The sequence below is a fragment of the Micromesistius poutassou genome (assembly GCF_964030765.1).
Source record: "Micromesistius poutassou genome assembly, chromosome: 8".
NCBI classification, from domain to species: Eukaryota; Metazoa; Chordata; class Actinopteri; order Gadiformes; family Gadidae; genus Micromesistius; species Micromesistius poutassou.
Genome location: NC_140278.1, coordinates 14,928,495 through 14,956,275, shown reverse-complemented (window position 1 = coordinate 14,956,275; position 27,781 = coordinate 14,928,495). Strand labels below are relative to the sequence as shown.

The following is a 27,781-nucleotide window of genomic DNA, read 5'->3' as shown; positions in this document are numbered from 1 at the left end:
GTCCGAGATCAAAACTGGGAACGTAATCCCCGAAAAGGGGGAAATAACTAATTTTTTTCCCAGTTTGACTAGCAATCTGATTGAAAAACCTAATGTTGTGTCTTCAAAAACAAAACGGAGAAAGGTAGTTTCTTCTGTATTTAGCCAGGGACAGGCAACCAAGAACGGGGACGTCTGGTCACCCTATGATATGTGATGTAGGCCTAGGCTATGATAGGTATTTTGCAAATCACACACTATAGGCCTAAATATGATAGAGAAGCAGAAACAAATAGGGGCAGTAAAGTCAGCTATTTTAATAAGTTGAAGAAACCATATATGATTAGGCTTTATATAAATATATACATAGCATACATAAATAATATATGAATACATTAGATATCTATATATAAACACATGAACGTTTTTGTATGAGCTAAAACCCCTGAAAGAGGACTGTTTTGCAGAGCTTCTTTCTCGTGCTCCCTTTCTGCAGTTCAAGAGAGGAGAGTTTGGCAAAGTGGTTATGAAACACAGACACAACCAATGACAGCAAGCCAGAATGATGATATTCGTAGGATGGTAGGGGCAAGTACCGCCTTTTTCGCCTCTGATTGGTTGGAAGGGCTCTCCTCCGATTGGTTATGGCACATGGCAGGCTGTCGGCTAGTCTACCAGCAACAGAAGTAAACTGTGGTGTATTTTCTACAATTGACTGACTGTAGCCTACTAAAAATTACCATCATGCCTTTACTTTGGTAATAATTTGGAAATAGGCTAATAGTTTCATTAAATAGTTTATGTTAAGCGGGACGCAATTTAGGACCAACATCTCTCGTCACCTCAGGGAGCCTTAATGGACTATATACCCTATTTGCTGGTTGGGAAAACTTGGAGCCTAATTGTTAGATTGTTGTCGTCAATGTTACTCCACTGCAGTGTACAATAGTCGCGTTACATTTCTCGCCGCTTTCCATACCTAGATCCCTCTGTGTAATTGTGTGACCTGCACTGCACACAGCTGGGCAAAATCGTGCCGTTTTATTCAATGCATATTGAATATGCATTGAATATGCTTATGTACTCTTTAATAGGACGCACTTATCACTGTTGGATTGAGTTCGTTTACTTCTGTTGGTGCGGTACGTGCCCCTACCATCCTACGAAAAAAAGATTCGCGTGCGGGCAGTGTACAAGGCATCTGGGACAAACCACATACGCACACATGGACGTCACGGGTCTAGCGAGGCCACGCCCTCCATATTTAGTAGTAGGAAGGAGCACTCGTCGCACTCGTCCCACTATCTTTATAGCCCAGGCCTACGATGGCGAGCTTCTTTGTTTGAAACCAAATACATTTATAATTACAATCGGCCAGGCCCGCCATTCAAATCCTCAAAGCAAATATGCTGTCACAGAAACGAGCTTCAAACTATAGAGCCGGACTATTCGGGACCTTGCTTTTTAGCACTCAAAATGGAGGAGAAGACCGAAACATGAACTTCCACTCCGAAGGTTCACCCACCATGACAGAGAGGGACTCGTCTCTTGGGCGATTGACGACGTTCAAAAGCGGAGACGAACGTAAACCAAGACCCACGGATCTAGGAAGGGCCATGCTGGTGAACAAATCGCAGGACGACGACAAAGAAGGACACGGTTCGCTGCCATGCACTCCGGAGCTCCAGTCCGACGTGGACACGGACAGCCAGGCGGGGGACGAAGTGTTGGATAGCGACACCAAGCGAGTCATTTGCACTTTTCTCAGAGACTATGTAGGGGTATCCAAAACTAAAAGGAAGCAAGACAAGGTTCAAATGACTATGACAAGAGTTGTAGACGGTGTGCTTGAAAAACACCGATACGCATACAAGGGTAGGTGACGTGTTCTGCATTTCACAACATGTATGTGTGCATGCTATTTGATATACTAACATGTTAGGTTAATAGTGGGAATGTAGTCTACATAATTTTATATTGGTGTAACGTTATATATATATACAACTCGTGTGATTGATCAGTTCAGTGGACTATGCTGAATTGGAAACACGTTTCTCACCAACGTCATTTTTATTTGAAGGTATGATCCAGAAATTGGAATTGGACGGCCGAGGGGAAGACATGAGTTTTGTCACGTCTGTGGCCAAGAGTCTCTTCGCAGACAGCACAACAAACTGGGGGCGCATTGCCAGCCTGGTTGCCTTCGGAGCAGCGTTGTGTCAGTACCTGAAGGCCAGGGGGAAAGAAGGCTGCGTGTCGCTGGTGGCCGACGAGATTTCCTCATACCTCCTTTCAGACCAACGGGAATGGTTGGTCAAGAACAACTCATGGGTACGTTGTGACATATCTGACTTGGGTGGTGCTCACAGTGAAAATGTTCCTGTTGCGTAACGGCTTTGTTGTCCCTAAGCTGACCAGGGACTAGCTCTGTCTACAGATTGTAATCTAACTTGCATTTTGTTTGTCATTGTTTCAGGATGGCTTCGTAGAGTTTTTTCGAGTGTCAGACCCCGAGACGACAGTGAGAAATACACTCATGGCCTTTGCTGGATTTGCTGGTATTGGGGCAACGATAGCGCTATTAATCAGGTGAATTCGGGACTCAAAGACTAAGTGAAGTTCTGCCTTTTTTTTTTTTTTCAACAAAAGACACAACTACATGGACATAGATGGACACACCGAAATAAGTTGTATATATCCTCATTTTCTATTTATTTATTTTTTTGTGATTTACTAAATAAAGTTGCTATGATATGTAACTATGCAAATTGTTGAAAAATTACATAATACGCCAATATGAAAAGGTTTGTGAGAATATGAGTGATTGTGTGTTGTCTAGAGGTCAAGAGGGCTCAGTCTCAAGGGAGAACAAGAGAAATTTAACCCAAAAGAGGCAATGAACAGGCACTGATGAGATGTTGGCCCACTTCCTTCCTGGTTATGGAAATACTATGGGTTAGATCTGCATTTAGAAAGAGAACCAGCAGAGCAAGCGCCTGTGGCTGGCTGCTGTGCTACAACCAGGTAGTGAAAATGTATGTATGTGTTGACTGGAGGAGAATGGCGAAAAACCGGAATTAATGCCCATTTGTAAGTTTTGTTTGTAAAAACTGAGGCTCCGCAAACGCTGTAATTTCCAGCTGATACAGAAATCGAATTAAAACATTCCATACACTTGTATAGCTTGCACCATTGACAAAGATGTTTGTCAATAAAAAGATAAATGTTGCCTAGTCTGGCCTTTTATACTTTCGACTTTGACACAGTGATGCATTACAGTGACCATAACCCTACGTGAGATTCTGTTGAAATTGTGGTATTTCTAAGAAGTTGAGCAGCTATTTCCGGGAAGTCAGACAACACCCACAGCTTGATCAGCATCACTTCAACCACATGCATTTTTTTGGGGTGTTTTGCAAAACAGCAACTTACATCATCTTGCATCTTAACTAGAGCGTGCATGATGCTTTTGCTTAACCTGCCCTAGCTATGCGCTTGGGGGTGACAAGCAGTTCATAACATCCGCCCAAATGTTTTTAATAACACTTCACGATTTGTTTTAACTTTCTTTTTTGCAAAACAAAATAGATGCAAGACTGGGTGCAGCTGCTGGCAGTAGCCAGTGGCAAGCAGCTACTCCTATATTAAGGGTGTACATATCAGTTTAAGAAAAGGCCCAGCTGTTAGGTTGCAAAACGTAATTGCTGGCAGAAGAAATGCAACCAAAGCACAAGTCTTCATTTGACTTGGCTGGCGTAAATGGTGTATCCAGCAGTACTGCCTTTGCTGGGATATTCAGGTTGTCAGCCAACATAACAATATAATCAACAGTGTCTTCTATTTGTATATTTAGATCTTTTTTATTTTGTCTGTGGTTAACTTTGGGGCGTTTGCACAAAAAAAAGGTCATACATGGAGAAGTTTTTGAGAGAGTTGATAAGGGTACAGATGGACATATATTGTGGTGATGGTGCAGACATTATATGGCGCTCTCTCAGCATGTGTCTGGCACTGATAGTGTACGGGGAGATTAGTTGTTGCGGTCGCCCAAAAAGCCTCGGACCGGTGAAGTTGCAAGTGTAAACACTAGAGGGTCAGATGATGGCCTCAGCCTATAGGTGCTTGGCTCATGTCAACTCGTGTCCATTATTGCTGCTCAGTTCTTGTATGTTCTACTTAGGTGTGTGATTGGTAGGGGTGGAGCTGATTCTCAAGCTGGTTTAAAACGCCCCTTCGCTTCCCATGAGGCTTCCTGTATGCCTGAGTGCCCTTCAGATGACTGTAATGTTGATCAATAAATTCAAGCTTGTTCTACTGCAATTGTGCTCATTGATAGCTCTCTAAATGAGAACTGATTGCCTCCTACAATGTATTTAATTTTCGCTAACTTCATGTGCGTTTGCTGTGCCTGGCACATCAACGTGTGTGTGTGTGTGTATCCATATCCTTGTTTGTTCAGATCCTCCTCCTGTCGTCTTGGGTTACAGGACAAACACGCTCTCGCTGAGGTCTTGGGAGGAAACTGAGTATAGCGTCACCATGGAGACGTCCCACACTAGGTCCCCTCTAATCCTCTACAGCTAATGATGTTGGCCTGCACCTTGGTTACCAGTGCACATGTGCATTGTGAAGAATGGACTGGCTACACAATGGGGAAAAGGTAGCTCAGGCAATTTCTCAGAGCAGATTGCAGCATACACTAGTGGGTTTGGTCTCCAGAAAACTAGTTGGTGCAGTGATGTTGAGTGGACACGGCAAGCATAGCAATTCTCAGTGGCCTTGATGTAAGAGACTTGCTAATTATGCAGATGTATTATTTAAACCCATGTGCATACATTATTATTAGCTATGCATATACATGCACGGAATGGTAGGGCTGCTATAGAGATGGCAAGCCAGAAGGGGAGTCGATAGTTAAAATTATTTATTCAGGTATTGCAAGGAAAGGTACAGCAGGAATCTAGCTGGTGTAGGGCAATGGACACATCCATGCATTAGAGAGTGCATTAGAAAGTGTATAGGACACTATTTGGCAGCAAAGCATTGGATATAATGGAGCATGGACACAATAGAAGCATATAAAGTAAATATCTTTATTTGTGATGATACTGTTAGGATACAATTTTCACAAAAGTTAATTGTTTTACTAATCTTGAACTGTTTAGTTCCCCTCACGATTATACAATGGTATTAAAGTCCATCAATAGCTAAGCCATTTAAAATGGGGTTTGAAATGTCTGTACTTAGTTTCTCTCTGGTATGTTGCCTTGCCACAGTTTCAACAAGGAAGTCTATTATTGTATTTCAAGCAATGCGGAACCCGACGGCAAAGAAGGAACTTTTCCATCCCCCAAAAACCCTATTGAAACCAGTTTTTCTCACTTCCTGCACTGTACAAAAAAGGAGGAAAAAAACTGTCAAAGTTAGCTAGAACTTTTGGCCTTGGACCCACACCCACCCAAGCATTCTCATTGGTGGAAATCGCATACTTCCTAATAGCAACAACCTTTAAAAAAAAACAAAGTTTCAGGGAAGTCAGCTGACCTGATATCTTACCACAGATGTCACTCTGGCTGTATTACTCGTATATTCCTTCAATACTTGGAATGTGTATTCAGCAGAAACTGAAGTTTTAATTAGAAGGGTCAAAAGTCATTGAGTATTTTACTAGGTGTGTCAGCCAGAAACCGCCCACTCGACAAGGCATGTGAACGGCCAAGTGCAACGTGTTTCAGTCAGGGCGAGGTTAACAAAGAGCATATATGCTCAGTAAACCTCCCCAGGTTAAGAAAAGCATGACATAAAACAAGTTGGAGCTCATATAGCAGCCTGAGACTGTACTCTGATCTTTGAGGTGTAGGAATAGGTCAGAGATCACCCTTAATCCACTGGGCGGTGTGACAGGGCTGTCTATTTAGTTGTGTCATTATCCCTCTTTACAAAAGTCGTATTCTGGGACAGATGACTCGAGTGTAATACATACGCTCACATCAACACTGCCATATGGTAAGTGAGGTAAATATAGAAACGTCACAAACAAGCTCTCTGTAAGTGAGCTAAACTGCATAAACATTTTTTTTCTTTGATTACATGTGTGCATGTATCCTATTTTGTTGTTAGTTTTAACTAACTTTAACTTAACTTAAACTGTCTTCCTTGTTTGGTTTAAACTTTCCGGTTCCTTATTCTTGGTAAATGCAAGCGAGAGAGACTGGTTCCTAAAATGGTCCGACCATTTAAGTGTCCTTATATGGACTTCCTTCCTGAAAGGGCTGTAGACATTCCCGGCAGCAGCATTCCAACATTTGTTATGAGAGCAGTGTTCCAAAATGGAACAAACAGGAAATGGTTAGGCATACTTGTGGAATCAATTTATGTAAGCTAAATTACTCTTTTTTTTTTTTTTTTGTAGATCTTTGTCATCCTCTCTTTAGCAATCAAACCAACTACTGTGTAATAGTGGGCACTGTGAAGGGAATTCATAGTCTATGTGCATAGACATACATTTCTCTTATTCTGATTACTTTTTACCTTTTATTTTCTTGCGGTTCTTAAAGCAGGATTGATCAAGGATTTTTCCCAAAAATACAAAAAGCATAATTTTTCATGTTTTGATTACATTGATCATCTTGGCCTTATCTTATGTATTGGTAACATTGATCAATCTTAGCCTTACTTCATGTCTTGGTTACATTGATCATTTTGACCTATCCTTATGTATTGGTAACACTGATCTCCTTATCATGCGCAGGACCCCCTTTAGTCTTCTACTAATCTATATCTATCAGTGAGTCAAACAAACACGTGTATAGGTACACGTGTTTAGGTGCTTTTAAAGCTGAATCTCAATACAAAAGCTGAGATTAAAATGAGTAACAATAATCATGTTACAATCATGTTAAACAATAATCATGATCAATGATCACAGAGATGCAATTGAGAAGTAGTTTTAAACTAAATATACACACTACTTGATTTAGAGGGAAGATAAACTAAAGAGCTGTATAAATAGGAATATCAGTGGGTCACTCTCGGCCATAGCTGTTTACCCTCTCAGCAGTTTGGAAATGGCCATGTTAACTTAAGTCCAAACAGGACTAGGTTATTCATAACCTCTTCCAATGGCCCATATGTTTCAGGTTCTTCAGAAGCTACGGTGGCAAAACAATTGTTGAAATACAGTTCACCCATTTCCCTCTACAAGATGAACCTGTATGATCCTATGACACAAGCTTAATCTCCTTTGGACCATGTTATGGGTAGCCACGTACTCATAGCGGCTGGAGGTGTCTGTTTCCATTGACTCATGGTGTGGAGAGGTCAAAGGATTGGACAGGCCTGGGCTTGTTTGACCCAAATCCACTAAAGGTGTGATGTTGCTTCTGGAATCGGCTGTCAGGTGTGCAAAGTAGGTTAAATGGTCTGTATGTTGACCTCTCAACCCTCGGACCTCCCCTATTGTGTTCAGCTTTCACTAAACTGCAATTCTTATATTCCCATAGTAACAGGTTTTGTTGATGTCTGGGATGCTCATAGTCAGATGTGAATGTGGTCATGTGGAGAAGCTTATCATGTGGTCAACACATAATTCATGTGACCACTCATATTTTAGGAATACATTGGTCATACATGGGAGTTGTTTGGTCTTTTCACTGGTGGCTTGTTCAATACAGGATAAGTGCAGAGTTCAACTGAAAAAGTCTCTTTCAGTCTCTTTCTTTTTTCAAGTAGATACAGGTTGTTAAAGGGTCAACCTCCCAAACTTTTTCAGGCTCTCTGGTCACCTGGCTGAGATATCCCCTGACTAAAATATCAATTTCTAAACATCTTGAGTTTTTGCTAGAGTGAGTATGTGCAATCACTTTGATGGACATTTTGTCTGTGATTGTATCTTGTCTCTGTGTGGACTGTTAATGTAATTAAAACTACCAATCACATGACAGAATTCCAAAGACACCATCCTGTGTAGTCTACAGTCAACAGAGAATGTTGATGGTTCAACTTGATGTTGTTAACGTGACCTAATCAGTGTTCCATGAGAATGTCAAAAAGTATGTGGGAAAGAGTTGTTTCCATTCTGAACTGTGGTCGATCTATGACCCCTTACATCTCACAGCCTTGGTCTGGCTTTATCCGGTCCAAATGTTATGGAAGAAAACATTGCAAATGCTCTTGTGTGTGTCATGTCTGAATAAGAAAAAATATACTAAACTTGTAAACTTCAGCTTTTGTGGAGTGTACAGTGGACATTCAGTGGACATTATGTTATGCTGTTGTGCCAAAATTCAAGCGGACCATTTAAGCAATACTAGAAGGATTTACTGCCCTTGAAACAATCAGATTTAGTGATATGAAGGATCACTTCAAAAAGGACTGAGCTTTACAGTTCTAACACTCAAAGTGGCTTTCCTCCTTGATCTAGGCCATCCATTTCCTATGAAAAAGTATTTTGTTTGTAGGCTTTATACACGCTGAATACACAAAATACCGGGTAGCCCTGAAATGACTCTTTAAACAAAGTGGAGAGACTTTTTCTCAACTTAGCAGTCTGCCTCCGGGATTTTATTTAACATTTCATCGAACATCGAGTGGAAGATATCAATAATCCAAAGTAGAAAATACGGTGATGAAAGCCATCACCGTCATCGTCCTTTCTTGTGTGTATTACTCCACATACATCTCCACCTTTGTCAATGTAACGAAACAAGGACCACAACGGGTACTGCACAAAGACCAAAAGTGGCCAACAGCAGCTGAAGAATCCGGAAAGTTACTAGAACATGAACAAACCCTTATCCATCATGTTGAGGGGTGGGGACGCTTGGTGGGCAGATGTAGATTAGATGACTGAATCACAACAACTGCACGGTGAATCATTGCACACCGGTGTAATTATGTATAACTTAAGATAAGATGAATAAACAATAATAGGAAATTCCAATTGCATTTCTCAAAAATGAGTGCTAGCCCTGATATCACGATACCAGAGGCTTTGTCGCCCTTTGTGCATACGAATCTGTTCTGGAAACATGAGTCAAAAGAATGAAAGAGACTGTGGTTAGTCAAACCCACTCATCACACAGTCAACAGTCTGTGTCTCTGTGTAATGCGCTTTTTCCCCCCTGTTTTGGACAATACCAATGTGTCTGAAGAATTATTATTTCGTCTGAGCACCGATTTGTAATTATTCCTAAAATGGGAGAAGTTACTAAGATACAGGATTGGTTTGAGTGGCCTTCAACTGAAAGTTGATGGACTGACCGTCCATCCAAGGAATCTTTCTCCAAAAATGGTTTTATTCTGATGCACTTTCACAATAGCACAATATTGATACTGATGCAAGTATCACTATTTTGCAAGTTTTGCATGAATGAATGCGTATTTCCATGCATTTCATCCTTAATGCTTTAATTATATTTTGATGAATAGACAGGCATGAGCGTATACAAATGTTAGTTTAATTGCATTAAAAGTTTATTTATTTCAATATTTGCTGAAACAATAGGACAAGGAGAAGGAATGGCAAAAATATTGTCTTCGATAACATACGCTGCAGTAAACACAAAGCAGTATTATATAAATTGGTGGATCGATGCAGTACTTGGGGAAATCCAATTCAACTTCAGTTTTTACTATAGGCTACTCAGCTAGACTAGTTGGTAGGCTGATAGTCAACAGAGTGAACGAGACTGTGTCTTGTTCACTCTGTTGACTTGTGATTCCAGAACTGATTTGTATGCACCAAGGGCAACAAAGCCTCTGGTATCGTGATACCAGGGCTAGGCAGTGGCGCCGGAACCATTGTTAATCACTTAAATAAAAACAAATGTTTCATATCACCGTGTGCATGAGGACTTATGTTGTGAACAGTCTAGTTCAGTTAGCAGGTTTCGTCCATTCCAAATAGCTTACAGTCAGTCAGACCAATGTTACGGTTACATCACTAAATGTTGTGCGCAAAGAAATCTGCTGATCTGTTTTGGTTTCAAAATGTTAGCATTTAGACGCACCATAATAAATAAAGCCCTAGGGAGAAATCACCTGATTAGTTTGATTAGCTGCACCACCACTTTGAGATTGCTTCCGCTGCCGCTGGGGCTAGGTATGACTCAAAGAGAGGTAGACGTTCAACCCGTGGTTTACTCAGGGATACAAGGTAAAATGACATGCACACTGGAGGTGGTTCAGAGAGCATCTGTGGCACAAAGCAAATTCTATAGGATATATATTGGTACGGAGGGCATGGTGAGGAAGTCACGCCTATAGGGTCTGTTTTATCTAGGACAGTTTGACATTCATGGTAGTGTTTTGACCACATGTGTGAGCAGAAACTACAGTAGTCAGAGCTGGTGTTAGCTCTTATATTGTGTCAGGTCCCAATGAGCTTCTAGTGTTTGCTTTAATACTGTGATGTCTAATAAGGTAATGGATTCAATTAGTTTACATCAAAAGCCATTTCAAGCCAAGATGAGAAAAATCCTCAGAGGTGTAAGAACAACTTTTTTAGTGTTCAATGACCCTAAAGTGACTGATGAGACAGACAGACAAGCCTTTAGACGACATCATCACCTTACAGTCTATGGTCTGCATACCAAAACAAGACCAGCTCCCTTTACAATCCCAGAACAATCCTGAATGGATCCCACTGGAGGGTTGACTTTAGCTCATACGTCTGATGACGCCATTAACCTGTTGTTCACGATCCAGCTTTGTCCCGTCGTGTCCTATTTTATTCTCGGAAATATCCTCTTACCAGACCTGTTGAATATTCTACCCCGTCACACGGGGAAACTGGAGCAAACGCTACTGAGCCAGGGTTCAAGTTGCATCTAGGACATCTGATAGGCGTGAGACGGACACCGCTGTGTGTTCCCTTGGGGAACGTTCACACGGGACGACATCGTCAAACACGCACTGTTTAATTATGGAGGTTGTTTCCGCTACAATCAAACTGGCATGGAGCAAAGCGATTCAAGGTCAACTAGAGAAACCCCCCCACCCAACCCCGCCGACCCCCCCTCCGTGTCCTCCCCTGAGCTGATGTGCTCTGGAATGTTCAAGGCGTTCAAGGCGAGCTATTCTCCCTCACATCAGTTGGAACTACAGAGCACCTTGTTTTTGTTGTGTTCTGTCGCCCTTACTTCCTTCATATTGATATGCTGGGAACTCTGGGAGTAGGCTTGTGTTAATGCACCTTGCGGTGATGGGATACCAAATACAGAGCCACATTATTGATACCCTCGAATTCTGAAAAGAAGGAGGGAGAATATAATCCTGCTTTTCCTGTGGTGCTATCATCCACAGTTCTCAATAACAATGGAAATGGAGTTGTTTGTTGAACCTGGAGTTGTGTTGGTAAACATCAGGTTACTTCAGGCACGGTTTCAGCTAGCCGAGGTAGAATGGCTAATACGCCTAGGGGCCCATGGAGTTCAAATGAGCCCGGTTACATTAGTGCAGTGATCCATCATGACGTCTGGGTTCAGTGGTGTCCAGCCATGCCTCCCTCCTCTGTGTCAAAACAAGAGCTCAGCCAGAAGGAATGTGGAGGGTCCTTCACCGGGCCTTGAACGGCCTCACTGCTCACAAAAACAGGCCTTGGATCGCATCAAATGTTGTGGAAAAATGTTGGATAAGTGGATGGAGCACGAGTTCACCACAGAGGGAGAGCTGAGCTACTCTATGGATTCAATTATTTGAGGGCGCTTGTACCTGTGATCAATCCAGTACTTGCCCATGTCCACAGGTGAGGATGGCTTGAGGGCTTCCTCTCCAGACTCAAACCTGGTTGTGTCCACCAGTGGATTAGTTAGTCTGCTTACTACTATCTATGCAATTAATGTGTGAGTTGTTAAACTTTTGGAAATGACAGAGGGATTCAAATGTATTGGGCTTGTCTTATTTGTTCAGTACAGGCCTGTAAGTAATGTGTCAGTACATACAAAGGAAGTGAAATGGTCATTTCCTAAATCTTCCAATATTTCGATGTTGGTTTTGCTCTAGAGCAAATGAAGCTAGTCCTCTTGCATGAGTGTTACACAGCAGAACTGATGTTTTTCCCCCGTTCCATATTGCGGTAGTTGAAGTACGATGATGGGGTAAGAAAACTGTCTAGCACTGGCTAAACCCATTTCCCCCTTTTTCAGCCCACAGGTTCCTTAAGTCTAAGAGACTTGGACTTGAGTCCAAGATGACACAAATGTGCATACCAGATTAAACTGGTGTCAACTACACCAGTTTAATCTGGTGTTGAGTTGGATGTGGCTAGAGGCGGTTGAACTGAGTCAGCCTGTGTGGATGATGAGTAAGGCCTGGGGGTGATGATGCAGAATATTGAAGTTGCACTTTGGTTTCAGTTGAGAGGTATCATGGGTTGTGATCATGCTGTTAGGTCAACAGTCAATGGATGATGATGATGACTTCATTGGATTAGATTTTCTTGACGCTACAGCTCCACATATTCTCAACACATCAGCATTGGCTTTTATTTTGATGGTCAATGCCTTTCATTTCGATGCTTCATGTTTTAGTTCTGGTGAACTCGTTCATTGTATTAGGATTGTATTTTCATATCAAATGTAAATCTCCCTGGCAACCTGCTCTCTCACTCCAATGACACCTCATCTGATTCCTCCCTTCCTCTCTTTCCCCACACTGAATCACCATGCTCCAATCTCTCTGCCCTCTACCATTATGTGCTTCACCATCTCCTAGTTTTACTTCTGCTGCGGCGTTCGTCTTCATCACAGCTCGTCTTCTCATGCCTGTCTGGCGCACGCATGATGTAGCTGTGTGACTATGACTTCTCCTTTATGGATCCCGTCATGTTTTCCAACTTTCGCCGTCTCACTGACATCATCATCATCTGCTTCTTCCCCATGCCTCAACACGCCACAGACCGACCGCTCTGTTGGTGGTGGTGGTGATGATGGTGGTGGTGGCGTTGACTATGTCAATAGGAACACGCACAACAAAAAACACAACACACAGACACACAAATCAAACACGTCTCTGAAAATACAACATGCACAAAAAACACGACACACACAACGCACACAACACATATTTAGCTATCCCGACTTTGTTTCCCCTCACAGTCGGAAAAAAGCTCTTTGCTTTTTACAAATGTACTCCCCCGGAAAAGTACAGCCATGGTATGTGGTGCTTCTCCGTGTGCTGTATATACTCTATGTGAATGTAGGGTTAGTACAGACAGATGTCTGCAAATTCCCCCCTCCTAGGTAGAATTAAGGTATTTTACTGTCTTTGTATTTGTATTTGTTTATTTTCCTTTGGTTCACCTTCTGTGGAAAATGCAAATCCCACTGCTTCTCCCGGCTGTGTGCTCTGTCTGTGTTTTTCCCCGGCCAAGCCAATCAGCTGCCAGCATTTGCCTACACCCAAAGCAAATTTACGCAGCACCGCATTAAGCAGACACTTCACAAGCGTAGGCTTGTCTTTGCTCAGGTCGTATACATGTGAAAACACACGTCAGTAAACAGTGTTCCCTCTCTCTTCTCCTTTTCTCCCCTCTCTCTTCTCCTTTTCTCCCCCCTCCCTATCCCCTCTCCTATTCCCTCTCCTGTCACCTCTCTTATCACAATCTTCTTTCAAACTAGACTTTACAGCTGTTAAAACAGCCTTTAATTCCCAGTGTTTTCTAGTTTTGTTGTTGGTTTTAAAATAAACCTACACAGTTAGGTGGAAACTAAAAATGACCCCTGCAAAAAGGTTGTTCTCGGAGTGCCGGAGTGAGGGGGCTTCTGTTTACAAGTGGTCTTGATGAATGCCTGGAATGAAAGGAATGAGTTTCACAAGCAGACTGCCTTCCTGGCAGCTAACTTGAACAATACTCGGGGCACATTCGGTTATCTAGCATCGAAGCTAAGGTGCTGATAAGTTGATAGAACAAGTTCCATAGCAAAATGAGTCACAGTGTTTTTCATTATCTGACGCAATCTATTCAGCAGCTCCCCTTTTCTCTTCATTTGAATACCCACTTGCTTGGTATTTACAGTTGTTGCATGCATTTATTATTTTCTTGTTTTCCGGTTACACAATAGTCGCCCTGTGGGTTGTTTTCACTGTTTGCATTTGTCAACATAGATTAGTAACAGCGCCAGTACTTCACAACGCAAAGACGAGCTCACTGGCTTGTTGCTCAGAGGTCCCTGGCTAACTTATAGGATTCCCACACCATCTGCGGTTCTCAGGAAAACTGCAGCATGTAGGGAAAACATCAGCTGACAGGGTGGAATCTGCAGGGCTGAGGCGAAACACATTTCAACCAGCATGTGTTGTTATCCCGGCTGGGGGACTTATCACTCACTCCCATCATGGGACTACCAGTGTGGGACTCCCAGCGTGGGGTCACCTTTTACCACCCCTAGTTGTGTATTTCATGACATTGATTTTCAATGCACCCTGCGTGTATAGACCTGAATATGATGTATTATGTGCAAACACTATGCATCACTGTATGAATGTGTCTTTTTGTCTTTGTGTATGTGCATGTTTTGTTGTCTCCATACTGGTGTGTGTGCGTGCGTGCGTGTGTATGTGCGTGTGTGTGTGCCCATGCATGTTTTTGTGTCTTTGTTTGGTTGGACAGCTCTCGGCCGTTTCATTGCCGTGGGAGTGCTGCATATCTGATTGTGTTTCAGGAAGTAAACCGGCCTGTACATACAAGACTCCCAGGCAGACCGGTTGTTCCTCACTTTGGTTCACATGGTTCAAAAACCGATACATGACAGACAGGTGGATTCAGACACAAAAGCATGTGTCAAATATAATGATAGATATAATAACATAGGATGATCAAAAAGTATGATCAAAATGATCATGAACTAATAAACCAGGCTATATATGCAAATATAATCAAATGAAAAGGGCTAAATGCAAATTAGGACAAATAGGAAAGTATATCTTGAAGTATATTACGATATGAAGACATATGCATCCATCATCCACAATACACATAACACTGATTATATTTAATCAAATGAAATGCAAAACTGACACACGAAGCAGGGGGTTTTCTCTGCAGTCTCAGGGGAACCTGGGGCGTGCTGGGCTACGGTTCAGTTAACGTTTGCTAGCTCAGCTGGTGAACTCTCAATTCAACAGGAAAGTACCTAAACGCCGCTAAAAGTCAACAATCCCCCACCACCTGCACCCTGCAGCATTAGACTCAAATTGCAAGCACCAGGGCCGTGCTCAAAACATTGTGATGGGAAATGGTGCAAGCAAACATGCACCAGAGTGTGATTCCACAACCAGTAATACGCAGCATCTATGTGGACATCGCGTTACAGTTGCACCTCTGAATTGAGAGACATGAGTGCCAGGCAGCTCTGCAGTCGTGTCGCGTTGCCGTTGCGTTGGGTGCGTGGGTGTAGCAGATGGCAGGTTGTGTTGCTGACTTGTTGCTGTCGCTCCAAGCATTTAGAGGCCTTCAGCCAATGAGGGTCTAGGGCCAGTGGCCTGGGCTGAGCAAGGGTCATGAATTACAGGGTTAACCATGCCTTCCGATTGCAATTTATATTCTTTTACACAGTTCATGAGAACATGACAAGAAGAATAACTGTGTTTTGCATAAACGAAAATAGAAAAAAGAACAACCCTGCATGTGCAATGGAATCATGCCCCACAGCATTTGGATTATTATGATTGTTATGACCTCCAGGGCTCGGCTCCGTCAGAACATGTCATTAAAGGCGTAGGCAGCCAGTTATTCCCAGAACAAGCCAAAGTGAAACAACCCAGACCTAAAGAAATAGTGTGGGTGTATCAACAGGTTTGTGTTTGTTTAAATGACGCCTTCAAGGCAAAGGTCAAATACCATACTTTTGTAATCCAAACCTTACTGTGCAGTGCTGATTGGCAGTTAGATACGGTACAGTGCAATGTGCACTGCAGTACTGCACAGTACCATATGCAGTACCGGACCTTGCAGTACAATTCAGGTAGCCCACAGCATCGTATTGTGCATTGTAGTTTGGTACAGTACGGTACCTTGGCCTTACTGGCTTGGCAGTTCGATGACTATAATTCTGAATGCACTGCAGTAATGTAGACCTACACAGCATGATGCAGTTAGCTACAGTATTATACAATCCAGTTTAGTACAGTGCAGTGGCCAGGCCTTACTGTATTGAGAGATAAGGTACACATACTGTATGTCTGTGGTAGGACACAAACCACAGCTTCTTTCCAAGCACCACAAGACTCTTGAACTCTAAGATCCAAGCCCCCCCCCCATGACACACACACAATATGTTTGCACTACTACTGCACACTGCACTATAGATGTTGACTGAGATAAAAAAAATAAAAATAGCGTAAGTAAAATTAGTCACAAAGAACAAAATAGTTCTAGATAACTAGAATATATGTACAGTATAAATATGTATGTACAGTATAATATATATACTGTATTCTGTTATTAAATGTTATGCATTTGAGAAATAAAATAACTGCACTGGGAATTATATGATTCTAGCTACTGGTATAAGAGAAGGCAGTTGGCTAGTTGGCTGCATGATCACATCATGCAGCCTCTATTTTAGTAGCCTTACACAGTACCCTTTGAGGTGTATTTGTAGTCCAGTGCTTGCCGAGACAACCCCTAAATGGACTAGTGAACGTTTGGAGACCATATTTAGAGTGGGAACACGCAGGGTGTGCATGTACGCATTTTGTGCATGAGTAAACACCATAAAAGAGTGTAAAGTCCACACGGATCCCCAGCCCTAGTTGCAGTCATATATCCACTTTATAGAGCTCTATAGTTATACATCCTCTTTTATTGGTCATTATCTTAGCACTAAACATGGTCACAGCTTTAGTGCTTGTCACCGGATGTGGAGTGAGTCGTAAAAAAGTAGAATAATAATTAGTTAATAGTTAACCGGTTGATATTCTGGTTGATAATTCCGTGATGGTGTTCAAAACGAGTGGAAATACGTACTAGGGACATTGTTCTGCATATTGGCAAAGTGTTTCCAAGATAGGCTTGTCGTGTTTTACAATGTATTTCTGTATGGGCGGTGGTTACAATCAAATATGGGTTAAAGCGTGCAGGAGTGGATAACAGCAAGGATAACAGCCCAGGCCCGCCTAGGTCCGCCTTGGACCACGGCAGCCCATTACTTAGATACTTAGCAACCTGCTATTGTTTGATTTGAATCAGGTGCTGAAAACGTGGCTTTGCCAGCAGCTGACATGGAAATGCCACCCTGTGGGTGAGGGGGAAACGCCACGTGCCTGGTAACGATACGTAATGTTATTGTTATCAAATTGGAAACTGACTTAATGGGTGGCTGTACATAGGGTTCACACAGGAAATGACTCAACCACGGCATGACACTTCGGGGAAAGATCGCATTGGGGTCTTGAGTGAAACAATGTCATCACATTTTCTTTTCTCTCTAATTCTTTATTTGCGTGCCATTTTCCAAATTTGAGAATACACTGCTCACTTGGATATTAGTTGAATCTCCAATCTCCAACTGTGTCTTGCATTTGGAAGATGTCATGTATTTATCATGTGACACTAATTTAATTTAATTTAATTTACTTCATATTATTAGTCGTAATATCATTTACGATCGAAAGCCTAATATGCCTACCAAGTGAAGTCGTTATAGATGCCCCTGACAGGACAGCTGCAGTGTGTTTTTCGTTTGAAGGGTTACTTAAGGAAAGGCCTACATTTGTTTAGTAGGAGATAATGTACGAAACAATAAGAATGGTAACAATGACATGAACCTCAAATGTTTTATGGTCACGACTAACTTGACGAACGATCGGCTAGGTTCCAAGCTTAATACTCTTTATATAAAGATTTTTTATGAAAAGTCAATGGTGAAAATGAATGGGAAATTTACTTCCGGAACCAGAGCTGTTAAAAAAGAGGGCGGTCACTGTTGCGCTAATAGGTCCAATGTCACTATGACCAGAGAATGTCTAATATGGAGACTGGCACTCTCTGGTGACTTCCGGTTTCTGACATCTCTGTCCATGCCAGGGCGCTCACCAGTGAGTGTAGAATGAATGGGAGTCAACGGGGTTTCACCCTCAAATTCCACTTTTCTCAGGGTGTCATTTTTTGTCAAGTAATTTGAGAGTCACATTCAAAGGGGGGGGGGAACTAAAAGAATACACTCAGCTGAATATTGTATTTTTTAAGTTCACTTAACTGTTCTAAAAATCTGTTCAAAAAGATGATGACGTCACTGCCAGAGGTCCTGCTTCTGTTCTGAGTCAAGTTCTGAGTCACTTTGGCACTTCCACATATATAATATATATATTATATATATATACATATAATTTATAACAATTAACTTCGACGGAAAGTCCTCCTTAAGATAATGTTTCTGATTGTGCTTCAGCTTCAGATGCCATCAAGAGGGGTCTCTGGTCGTAATCAGTCGCAAGTCCGTCTCTGACCAATCAGCATTCATTAGCAGAATGCTAGCGTGTACGGCCAACAACGGCCCAAACTGTAAGAAATCGAAAGGACATAAGTACTCATTCATTCGACTTTTGAACTATAATCTATATTGAACTTGCAGAATCTACAATACAATCTGCGATATTTCAATGACAAGCAGGTAAAAGAGATACATTTAGCCATCTAGGCCCATAGACCCCCATTCCATCTGCACTCATTCGATCACCCCCAGTGGAATTCTAATGGAACTGCAACCAAGTTCGATACAATGGGGTTCAATAGAGAGTGCCAAGGCTCTCCGTAGACGGGCTCTGCTATGACCCAAAACAACCCATATAACGGTTTGCTGGTCTGGCACCCCCTATCGACTGGCCGAGGAAACAGCAACACGTCAGTATGTCGAGGGGCTGTCTGTCAAAAGAAATGGATGACACAGGTTATCTTCAGTCAGCTTATGTATATGATGTTACTTTGTTATTTGATGCAACGTTTTCTATTTTTGCCATGGTTATTCATATAGACGCTGCTATCCATGAAACCACTCAGTTTGCATATTGTTTGAATCAATGTCTTTGCGTTGTGTAGTCATCGGAGCTGTTGGACTTTGGACTGATTAGGACAACGTCTTTGTGTGGGCACAACGGAAGGCTCTGTTTGCTCTGCTTGCCTAAATAAATCCATTCTGAAGCTTTTTTTCATAAATACATTTTGCTAAGCAAGATAATCATGACACATTAATACCTCTGTTAGATGATGTTCTTTCGATAAAAACGTAAATTGCCGAGTGATCCAGGAACTACATTTATAACTCAAGCCTATAGTAGGCCATTCGAGCAAACAAGATCTTAGTCTGACCGAGCACGTAGAGTTTGATTGTGTGAACGCCTAATATTTTTTACGCATTCACACAACAACAACACAACGTTTTAGGTGTATTTTCTGGTTGTGGCCGGCAAGGGACCTTGAATCAAGGTAGTCGTACATAGGTACATTCATGAGGAGGTTCCGTCAAGGTTATCGAACAGTGTGTTGTGCAGGGATGACTAGCGTTGTACATAGATTACTGATGTGGGCGTCTACAAACATGCTAGATACTCATACAGGCACCTATGTATGAGTATGTGGTTGAGTATGAGTTGTGGTTTAGAAGGACTTAAGCAGGAGACGGTGAAGTTGATAACTTGTTGTAGCACTTCTTATCATTCTGCACATTTAGGGAATGTATGACAATAGCATCAGACAATGCGGAAACAATCCAAGCACATTTCCCCCCCCCCCCCCCCCCAACTATTTTTCTCCTTAGTTTTTATTCTTTTTCTTTTTCTCTACAAACTCCACAATCTTTCACCAAGAGACTCTGTTCCAATTTTAAAATGTTCAGATTAGCTTGGAATCGCGCGCTTCCATTCAAAATTGTCAAATATTTTAAACTTTTAAAGATATTCTACTTTTAAAATCTTATTTTTTACAATAGAAGTGTCATTCTCTGACACTTCAACTACTTCAGACTTCATAACTTGGTACATTTTTTTACCATTAACCTTCTATCAAACAAAAACAAACACACTTGTATCTTCAAGTATCTCAAAACAGAATTTCGATATCATTTATATTTTTTTCAGAATCACAGTTTAACTGTTTAATTTCATACCTGCTTTATATATTTTCAGTTGGTCTCATTGACTTACACTGAGGCTAGAGTGTGAGGACGTTCTACATGAGGCTCTAACATTTTACATTTTTTAAATTGTGTGCATGTTTACATTGTTCACTCCATTTAGACTTTTGAACTCTGTTCAAGTCTTTTCACTTGATTTAAGCCATTCCAAATTTCTTTACAGCTGCCTTTCCTAAAACATATTTTTAACCTCACTTTGCACTACAGCACTCACCTCATTTTCTGCAGGAAATGCATTTTCTAGTTTCAGATTAGTCTTGTTAACACATTGTACAGTGTTTCACGCATATCTCCCCTGTTGCCACATGATGTCCTTGATGTTATGAAGAAAACACATAGAAAATAAGTATCTAATAGTGTGAATATTGGCCAATGTTTAAACAAGAATAATGGCAAATCTGAAACTAATCTGTTTTTTTTCTTTTGCTACATGTATAGTTATAGAAACTAACAATTTAAAATGAATGAAGCTGTGGACAACTCTTACCATCCTATGTGTGCATTGCAATGCATCAGACGTTTTCAACATAGCATGGGTGCCGGGGTGCGTCCTGCTACCCATCTGGAATATTTCAAGCTCGGCCACAATTTACATTTTTGAGTAACCACATCTATAGATGAGGAGCACCTTTGTAATTTAAATGCCACATACCAGAAAGCATACCTTCTATAATTATAGCCAATAAGATGCTAAGTCTTTGTTTTTCTAGTTAACAGGAAGTCGGCTTCTTGCCCAAAGGCCGTGCATTTTATTCAACTACTTTTCAAAAGTTTGCAAGAAGCCTTCTTCTTCTTCCTCCCTGCAGCCTTAAAAGCAATTTGACTCATCTAAATATGTAAGCAGCCTGCCATTGTTTAACTTGAGTCAGGCAGGAACAGGTTTCCTGGCACTGCCATTGTAAATTCCCCCCTACGGGTTGGCTGTTCTAAAATGTCACACACCAATCATAACAATACATACTGTTTTTTGTTATCAAATTAGAAACTGACTTAATATGTGTATGTGCATAGGTTCACACAGGAAACCACTCAATCATACCATGACACCTAAGGGAAAGAGTGCAGGGGTTCTCCAATGTCGTCAAATGCAATTTTGTTTTTCATGCCAATGAAACCATTATGATTGACATGCTGTCGGTGTGTACTGTATGGCCAGAAACATTCTATTAACATTCTAACATTCTAAAAATTATATTTTCTGCACTGCAATTACATATACAGTACATGCTGTGCATGGTTTACAGTACAACTAATGAGTGTTTCTGTTGGTATTGCAGGTGAAATGACTCTTCTAAGAAAGCTACATGCCTCCTGGCCATCGCGGGCAGGATATAACTGACCGTGCTCTGTCACAGAGACGAGGCCGGCCCAGGTAAAGGCCAGCCCTCACCTGGGGTCTTGAAGAACACCATCTGTCTAGCCCTTAATGCAGCTTCAGGGTTGCTTTAATGCTGAAACCTCCAAAAAAAATCCTCTGACTTTGGATACAAGTCTGATATTTATGTTAATTTTACATAAATCAACGCCCAATGAACTGATCAAACATGACTTAATTTGCTCCTGCTTTTCTCTTCTGTCTTCTGATTGGACTAGACTGCCGTCCTACATTGTCGTCCCGCAGCATATTAAAGCAGGCCATGGATTGGTCCTGTGGCTTCAGGCAGAACCATGCATCCAGTGATTGACTCATAAGTATTTTTTTCCAAATGTTTCTGTGTTGAGCAAGAGAGAGAAAATTGGCAAACGCCTGAACATACAAATGGTTTAGGGGGAATACAAATGAAATGATTTCGAAGATCAGGTTCAACCATTCAAGGCCGGCCTTCTACAACCGCTCCTCAGAGATTCTAGAAGGGTTCCCCACCCAACCCACCAATAGGGCCGCTAGGTCTACGGGACAGCTTCATGACGTCAGTGTCCTTGTAGAAAACAATGGAAGTGTAGATGGGTGGGTCTTGAAAGGAAAAGAAGAGCACTTTCACATTTTATTTTTAACCCTACCCCTTACAACACGTTGACCTCACATCTGCCTCCAGCCAAGTCATTCCTGTTTTTTTTGTTGTTTTTTGTTGATGTTATTTAGCTATTTCATCTGAAGAATCATCCAGTGTCTCCTTCAGATTCAGACCATAGGTCCTTATTGGCAAAATGGTTATTTGCCTGTAGCCAATGCGACTCTTGATTTCTGTTCTCCATGATCTTATTCTATTGACTATTGATCATCTTTTAGCATTCTACCAAGATCCAGTATTCAATTCTAACCAATCAGCCACTAATTCTGCTTTGTCATGTTTGGTCCACACCTTGGGTCTGAATTCCAGTGTATTTGCATATCTATGCTTCATACAGAGAGCCATGCAAATGAACCACGTTGATAAAAATATTGATTCCGTATGATATCTTGCTAAATATAAACCACCTCACGATCTATAATATGAGTAAGCTATGTGATCTATAAGCTATTTTCCTTTCAGTAATGGAGGTGCTTCAGCTGCTATAGAAATTGTGTGAGTAAATTGAGACTTGATACTGTGTTCTTATATTACTTTATACTTTAATTTTGTATAATAACCACGCTGATACCGGTACATATTGGGAGTTTGTTTGCACTTAATAAATGTAATTACCAAGTGAGATTTGCCCCTGTTTATTTGATGAGGCAATAACATGGCCTGATTAATTCATATTCATAATAGTATCTCACATAAGTCAAATTTTACTTACGTTTTTTCTAAACTGGATTATGCATGTTGTCTTCTTTGAAATTCCTATTTTCAACACATTGTTTTTTGTTCCTGCCAGGGTTTCTTTACACATGCAAATAAGGCTGTCCCCTTTGTTTAGTATTTCTTGTTGGATGATGGGAAATAAATCAATATAAATAGTCAATGCTTTAAATCCCTATGCTACATCGCTTCACCAAAGGCCTTTCAATAGAGGCAAGAGACTGTGGGTGGAGAGCTGACGTCTGGCAGATTACATACACGATTTGGATGGATTTTGGTTGAAATAAAGACAACTGTTTGTTTTTTCAAACCATCAAGACGTTTCTCCTGTTGCGTCAACCAATCACGGCACCTCAGGCCCTAACTGATCCCCTGAGACACTGTTAATACATTTGGCACATCTCAGTCTCAGTGTGTATTGGAGAAGCATGGGCCAAAAAAAATATGCTGTTGCATCACAATCTGAAAACACTCTCAGTCTATAAGTCTGTGGACCACTTAAAATAACTGACCTACATTGTTGTGTCAATAAGTGTTGATCTCACACAACTATGTGTGTGTGTGTTTATGCAAGCCTTAATCTCTGTCTGTGGCTTTAGTTGTCTTGCACGCTAAACAGCAATCAGGACAAAATGGTGCTCATTTTCTGGATCCCTAAATATTGAGTTAAGCCCACTTTACCAAGTTAAAAAGACCCTACAAAAAAACAACTTAAACCAAAAAGAAAAGCATTCCTATGGCATTTAAAACGTGTCCACACTCAACATGTCAGGGTTGGGAGTCAGGATGAAAGGATTCCTATCTGCCACCTCATCATGGAGCTGGTTGTCCTCCAGAGCCAACATGTTGTTGGTTGTTGATGTTGTGCTGCTGGATCACAAGAATAAACTGCCTCTTCAGGCGCTTTGTGGAACACCATGTTCCAGGACTCAAAGGAGGCCAGGAGAAGGTTTCGCGTTGGGGCTGGGGCTCTCACAGCAGCATGCCTGGACATGAAGAGGAGAGCACGAGAAGCCTTACATAAGATGTGGATGTAATGGCACCAGACATGACATGAGTTCTGAAATAACCGGCTTGCCTCAGCTGATGCGGGGTCAGCTGTTGGCTTGAGTCACCAGCCAACCTCTTTGTGATTAAGGGATCAAACTCAGTGTTCCCTGCATCCCGGAAATCTCATGCTGTGTGTGAGCACAGGATCAGCTGTGTGTGTGTGTGTGTGTGTGTGTGGACTCAAAATACACTCATAGGGAGACAATAAACAAAGAAATGCAGAGCCAATCCTTTTATAAGGTCAACTTAACAAAGCTCAATCATTAAATATAAATAGTCAGGCAAAGCTGTCAAACTTTCCTGCATAGCATTCATTTAACACGGTCTTGTTTATATTGCCAAGGAACAAGGGAAATGTACTGGGTGGGTCCTGTAAAGAAAAACAGGACAGAACAGCATAATCTGAACCAGATTCACATACACGTCTAAAAGACTGCAATACAATCAATTTAATTTGTTTTTCAACAGTTCAAAAACATGGTCATTCATTCTTCCTCTTCATAACATAGAGAGTCAAAACAAAAGATGAAACACGATGGCGGATCGTCTTAACAGATTCTGAGGAATGGATGTAGGTATGCGATGTATCCGACAGGATGTGGACATCAGATACAGACAGATATAGCCGAGACAGATGTATCATATATCAAGTCATGACGTGGATCAGGACACAGTGTTCCTCTTGGATCAATTATGTTAGGTCAATTCAAAAATCGATTTCTCAGAATAGTGAAGTGGATGCTTTGTTTAACTATTTGTATGAGCAACAGAAAAACAAGTTATACGGGTCATAGGGGATGTTTGTCTTTATTGTCTCTCCCTTCCAGCAGTTTGAAGTTTCTCGTGAGTCTTATTTCCTCCCCAGCTTTACTTTGACTCTTCGGCTGCTATATGCTTGTCCCACACAGGGTTGTATCTGATCTTTTGTATTATACTGTCTTACTTTGATGTCTGTGCCCATCTCGCCCCTAGGACTCAATCATGCATTCATCATCATGTCATGTCTTTCATTTTTGATTCACAATGCAGACGCTCCCAGGAGAGATACCCCCCCAGCATCAAATCAACACCTTCTCTTCAACAGGACGGTTGATCACCCTGTGGTCTGGACTCCCCCCTTGTTTAAAAACAGTCTGGTTTCTCTTTTGCAAACCCTTTCTCTTTCGTTCTTAGTAACACTTAAACACTTAAATCCATTTATCCTCTCCAACGCTGATGCCAAACGTTATTCTCACCAAAACTAACTCTGAATAGAAAGCAAGAAAAAAAATATAAGGGGACTTATCTGCGGTCTTGGAATTCTCAAACATTCTTCAGATCTGCTTTATCTCGAATGTGACTCAGTAGCCTAACCTTGGTAGGTGGCATTTAAAAATTGTGAGAAGCTGCTACCACTGAAACCACGTAGCGTGCATGTTGTTTGCAAGATACATGGAATCTCTAGCTTGCAGGTACTTAGCTTGCTAAGGCCTTTGGCTAAAGTCTTGTATGTTTGGGCCGACCGTCCAGAAGGATCCAGAGTTTTCGGTGCTTGCAAACACACTCTTTTGAAACCAGGTCCCAGGGTGAAAAAGAGAAAAACTCTTAATGAGAACCCCAGATTCGCAAACGATGAGGTCATCGCCCCACCCAGCAGGTGGGCAATGTTAGATTTTCCGGCTAATTCGTTTTTGTTTGATTTGATTTGTATTATTTTTGTAGCTTTAAATACAGCCCCTTGGTAAATATAATTACTAACTGTACATTAAAAAGTATTCTTTTGCTGCAGGTTTAACAACTGCTGGTGTTCTTCTTCGTTTCTTCTTCTTCGACTGTATGTTCATATAAAGCATGCAGGCTTGATGCGCATGCTCCGCCTGTTCTTCTTTTTTTGGTGGCGTTCTGGAGCAGAAACAGTACCACATATAGGCCTGGAATATTTACGACAGCGTTTCCACAGCACGATGCATTTTTGCATGTGAGTGAGTGAATGAGTACATCATTACGGAGAAATTCCTGTCACGCTGCCAAGGAAAACGGGGGCAAAAGATAGTTTTCGTAGATGTGGACATGACCTAAGTGTCCTGGACCCCTAAGTCACCTGTTAATTGCATCACTCTCTGTAGCTCTATGACCCCCATGTTGATCATTTTAGTAGTCTTTTGAAAATCATTTTCATCTGCCCTTTACTGACCCTGGATTTACGCTTCGAGCATGAAATCTTTAATTTCGCTCTCATTTAAACCAAAGTTAATAAATAAAAAAGTTAAAGTAAATAAAAAAAAGTTAAAGTAAATAAAATAAACATTTCAAATGGACTTTTTGCTGAGGCAATGGTGAAAACAAACTTCCAGGTTGCCCCATAAAAGCATGTCGGCCTAGTATATCGAAAAGAAGAAGATTAACACGTGGTTAATACGTTTCCAAGGTATCAGCTTCCATAGCAACCACTATAGCAACGATCAAAAATGTTGAAATAACTAACAAACAACATTGTGTACAATCACTGAACGAAGATTAGGACTTTCTTGCTAGAAAGGTTTTTAAAATGTCTTTTAATGACGATCTGATAGATCTGTTGATTTATCTGAAAATATTGCATTTTCCATTGAGGATAAAACGAAAGTGGTCCATTTAGTTTTCTCAGACAGATACTCGACATACGTGACGTATTGCTGGTTTCTTACAGGCCAATAGGGGAGCTGGAACACCAAACGCTCATAATAGACCTCTGAAGAATAAGTCCCGCCTCCAAGGCTCTGGTTCCCTCGGTCAAATGTCTATGGGAAATAACATGGGGTTTATGAATGATCGAACAGAACATAAATTGTTTACTTCTTTAACGGCACCGACAATCCAAAAACACAGTCGAAACTAGATGGAACATGTGTGTAGTTCAAAACGTGACGCAGCTTTTACTTCGCCGCCACCTACAGAGTTTGTTATGTTCGATCATTCATAAACCCCATGTTATTTCCCATAGACATTTGACCGAGGGAACCGGGAGCCTCGGAGGCGGGACTTATTCTTCAGAGGTCTATGGTCATTTTGGAGAACAGGCTGCATTTTAAAGCTGAGCGGGGTTGGGGCGGCTCTGTTGGTCTTCCCTTCCCCCAAGGCTGCGTGTGTGGCATGCTCCTTGGATGCCCGCCCTGTGACTATTCTCTCTGGAAGAACAAGGACCCCCAGTCTGGCTTGTTTTCCACATTCCACAGCCCTGACATCAGCCGGCCTGAGGAAAGACCACCCCCAGCCCCCACTCCCCACCACTAGCGGGGCTGTGTGCGGGAAGAGGCCCCCCACAACACCTTCTTGACCCTCGAAAGTCTGGCTGGCGGCCCCTGACAGGCAAAAATAAAAACAACAGCCTTGGACTCAGGGAGGGCTCCTCGACAATTCAATCAAAGGGATGCTTTACATGCCACATGTTGTTTTGCAGTATAAATCAGGACGCCGACGCTCTGGTTACCCTAAGATGGATTATCCTCCCATGCCCCTAGTCCCTCCCACCCACGGCCACCCACAACCGTAGACAGCCCATATGGAAATCTAGGTCACCATATTTAATGTAAGCACTTATCTTCCGCGTTTGGGGCAAAACAAAAATATGCCTAGTGTGTGTCTTAGCAACCGTAGCAGTGGTGACTTAGTTTCATTCCGGGACATGTTGTCCCAGGGCAGATCCGCGGCGGGGTATGGCTGTGCGTCAACGGCCTTGGCTCGGAGATCATATTTCCCAAGGCAGGGTGGCGCGGGGGTGGAGAAGCGTGGGAGGAGACATCAAACGCGGGGAAATTTGATCCCCCCCCCCCCCCCCCCCCCTCCATCGTTCTCTCTTTCATTCGCTCGCTCTCTCATACAAAGCCGACTGGGGGGTTCAGAGACAAAGGAAACGCGATCGTAGTTATGTGACCG

General features: G+C 41.8%; 1 protein-coding gene across 3 annotated transcripts; it reads left to right on the top strand.

Moving 5' to 3' along the window:
* The first annotated feature begins 1,282 nt into the window (after nt 1-1,282).
* On the top strand, nt 1,283-22,939 carry mcl1b (MCL1 apoptosis regulator, BCL2 family member b). Of its 3 annotated transcripts, XR_014636754.1 has the most exons (5): nt 1,283-1,854; nt 2,060-2,310; nt 2,456-2,568; nt 21,389-21,483; nt 21,705-22,919. XR_014636754.1 is itself a non-coding variant. In XM_084471823.1 (4 exons), exons 1-4 carry the CDS (start codon nt 1,386-1,388, stop codon nt 21,390-21,392), a joined length of 837 nt encoding a protein of 278 aa, XP_084327949.1. In that variant the 5' UTR covers nt 1,283-1,385; the 3' UTR covers nt 21,393-22,939. The 3 variants fall into 3 exon arrangements, 2 of the variants coding, with proteins under 2 accessions (XP_084327949.1, XP_084327948.1); XM_084471823.1 differs by having other exon boundaries at nt 21,389-22,939; XM_084471822.1 differs by lacking the exons at nt 21,389-21,483; nt 21,705-22,919 and adding an exon at nt 4,439-4,520.
* Nucleotides 22,940-27,781: the final 4,842 nt, after the last annotated feature.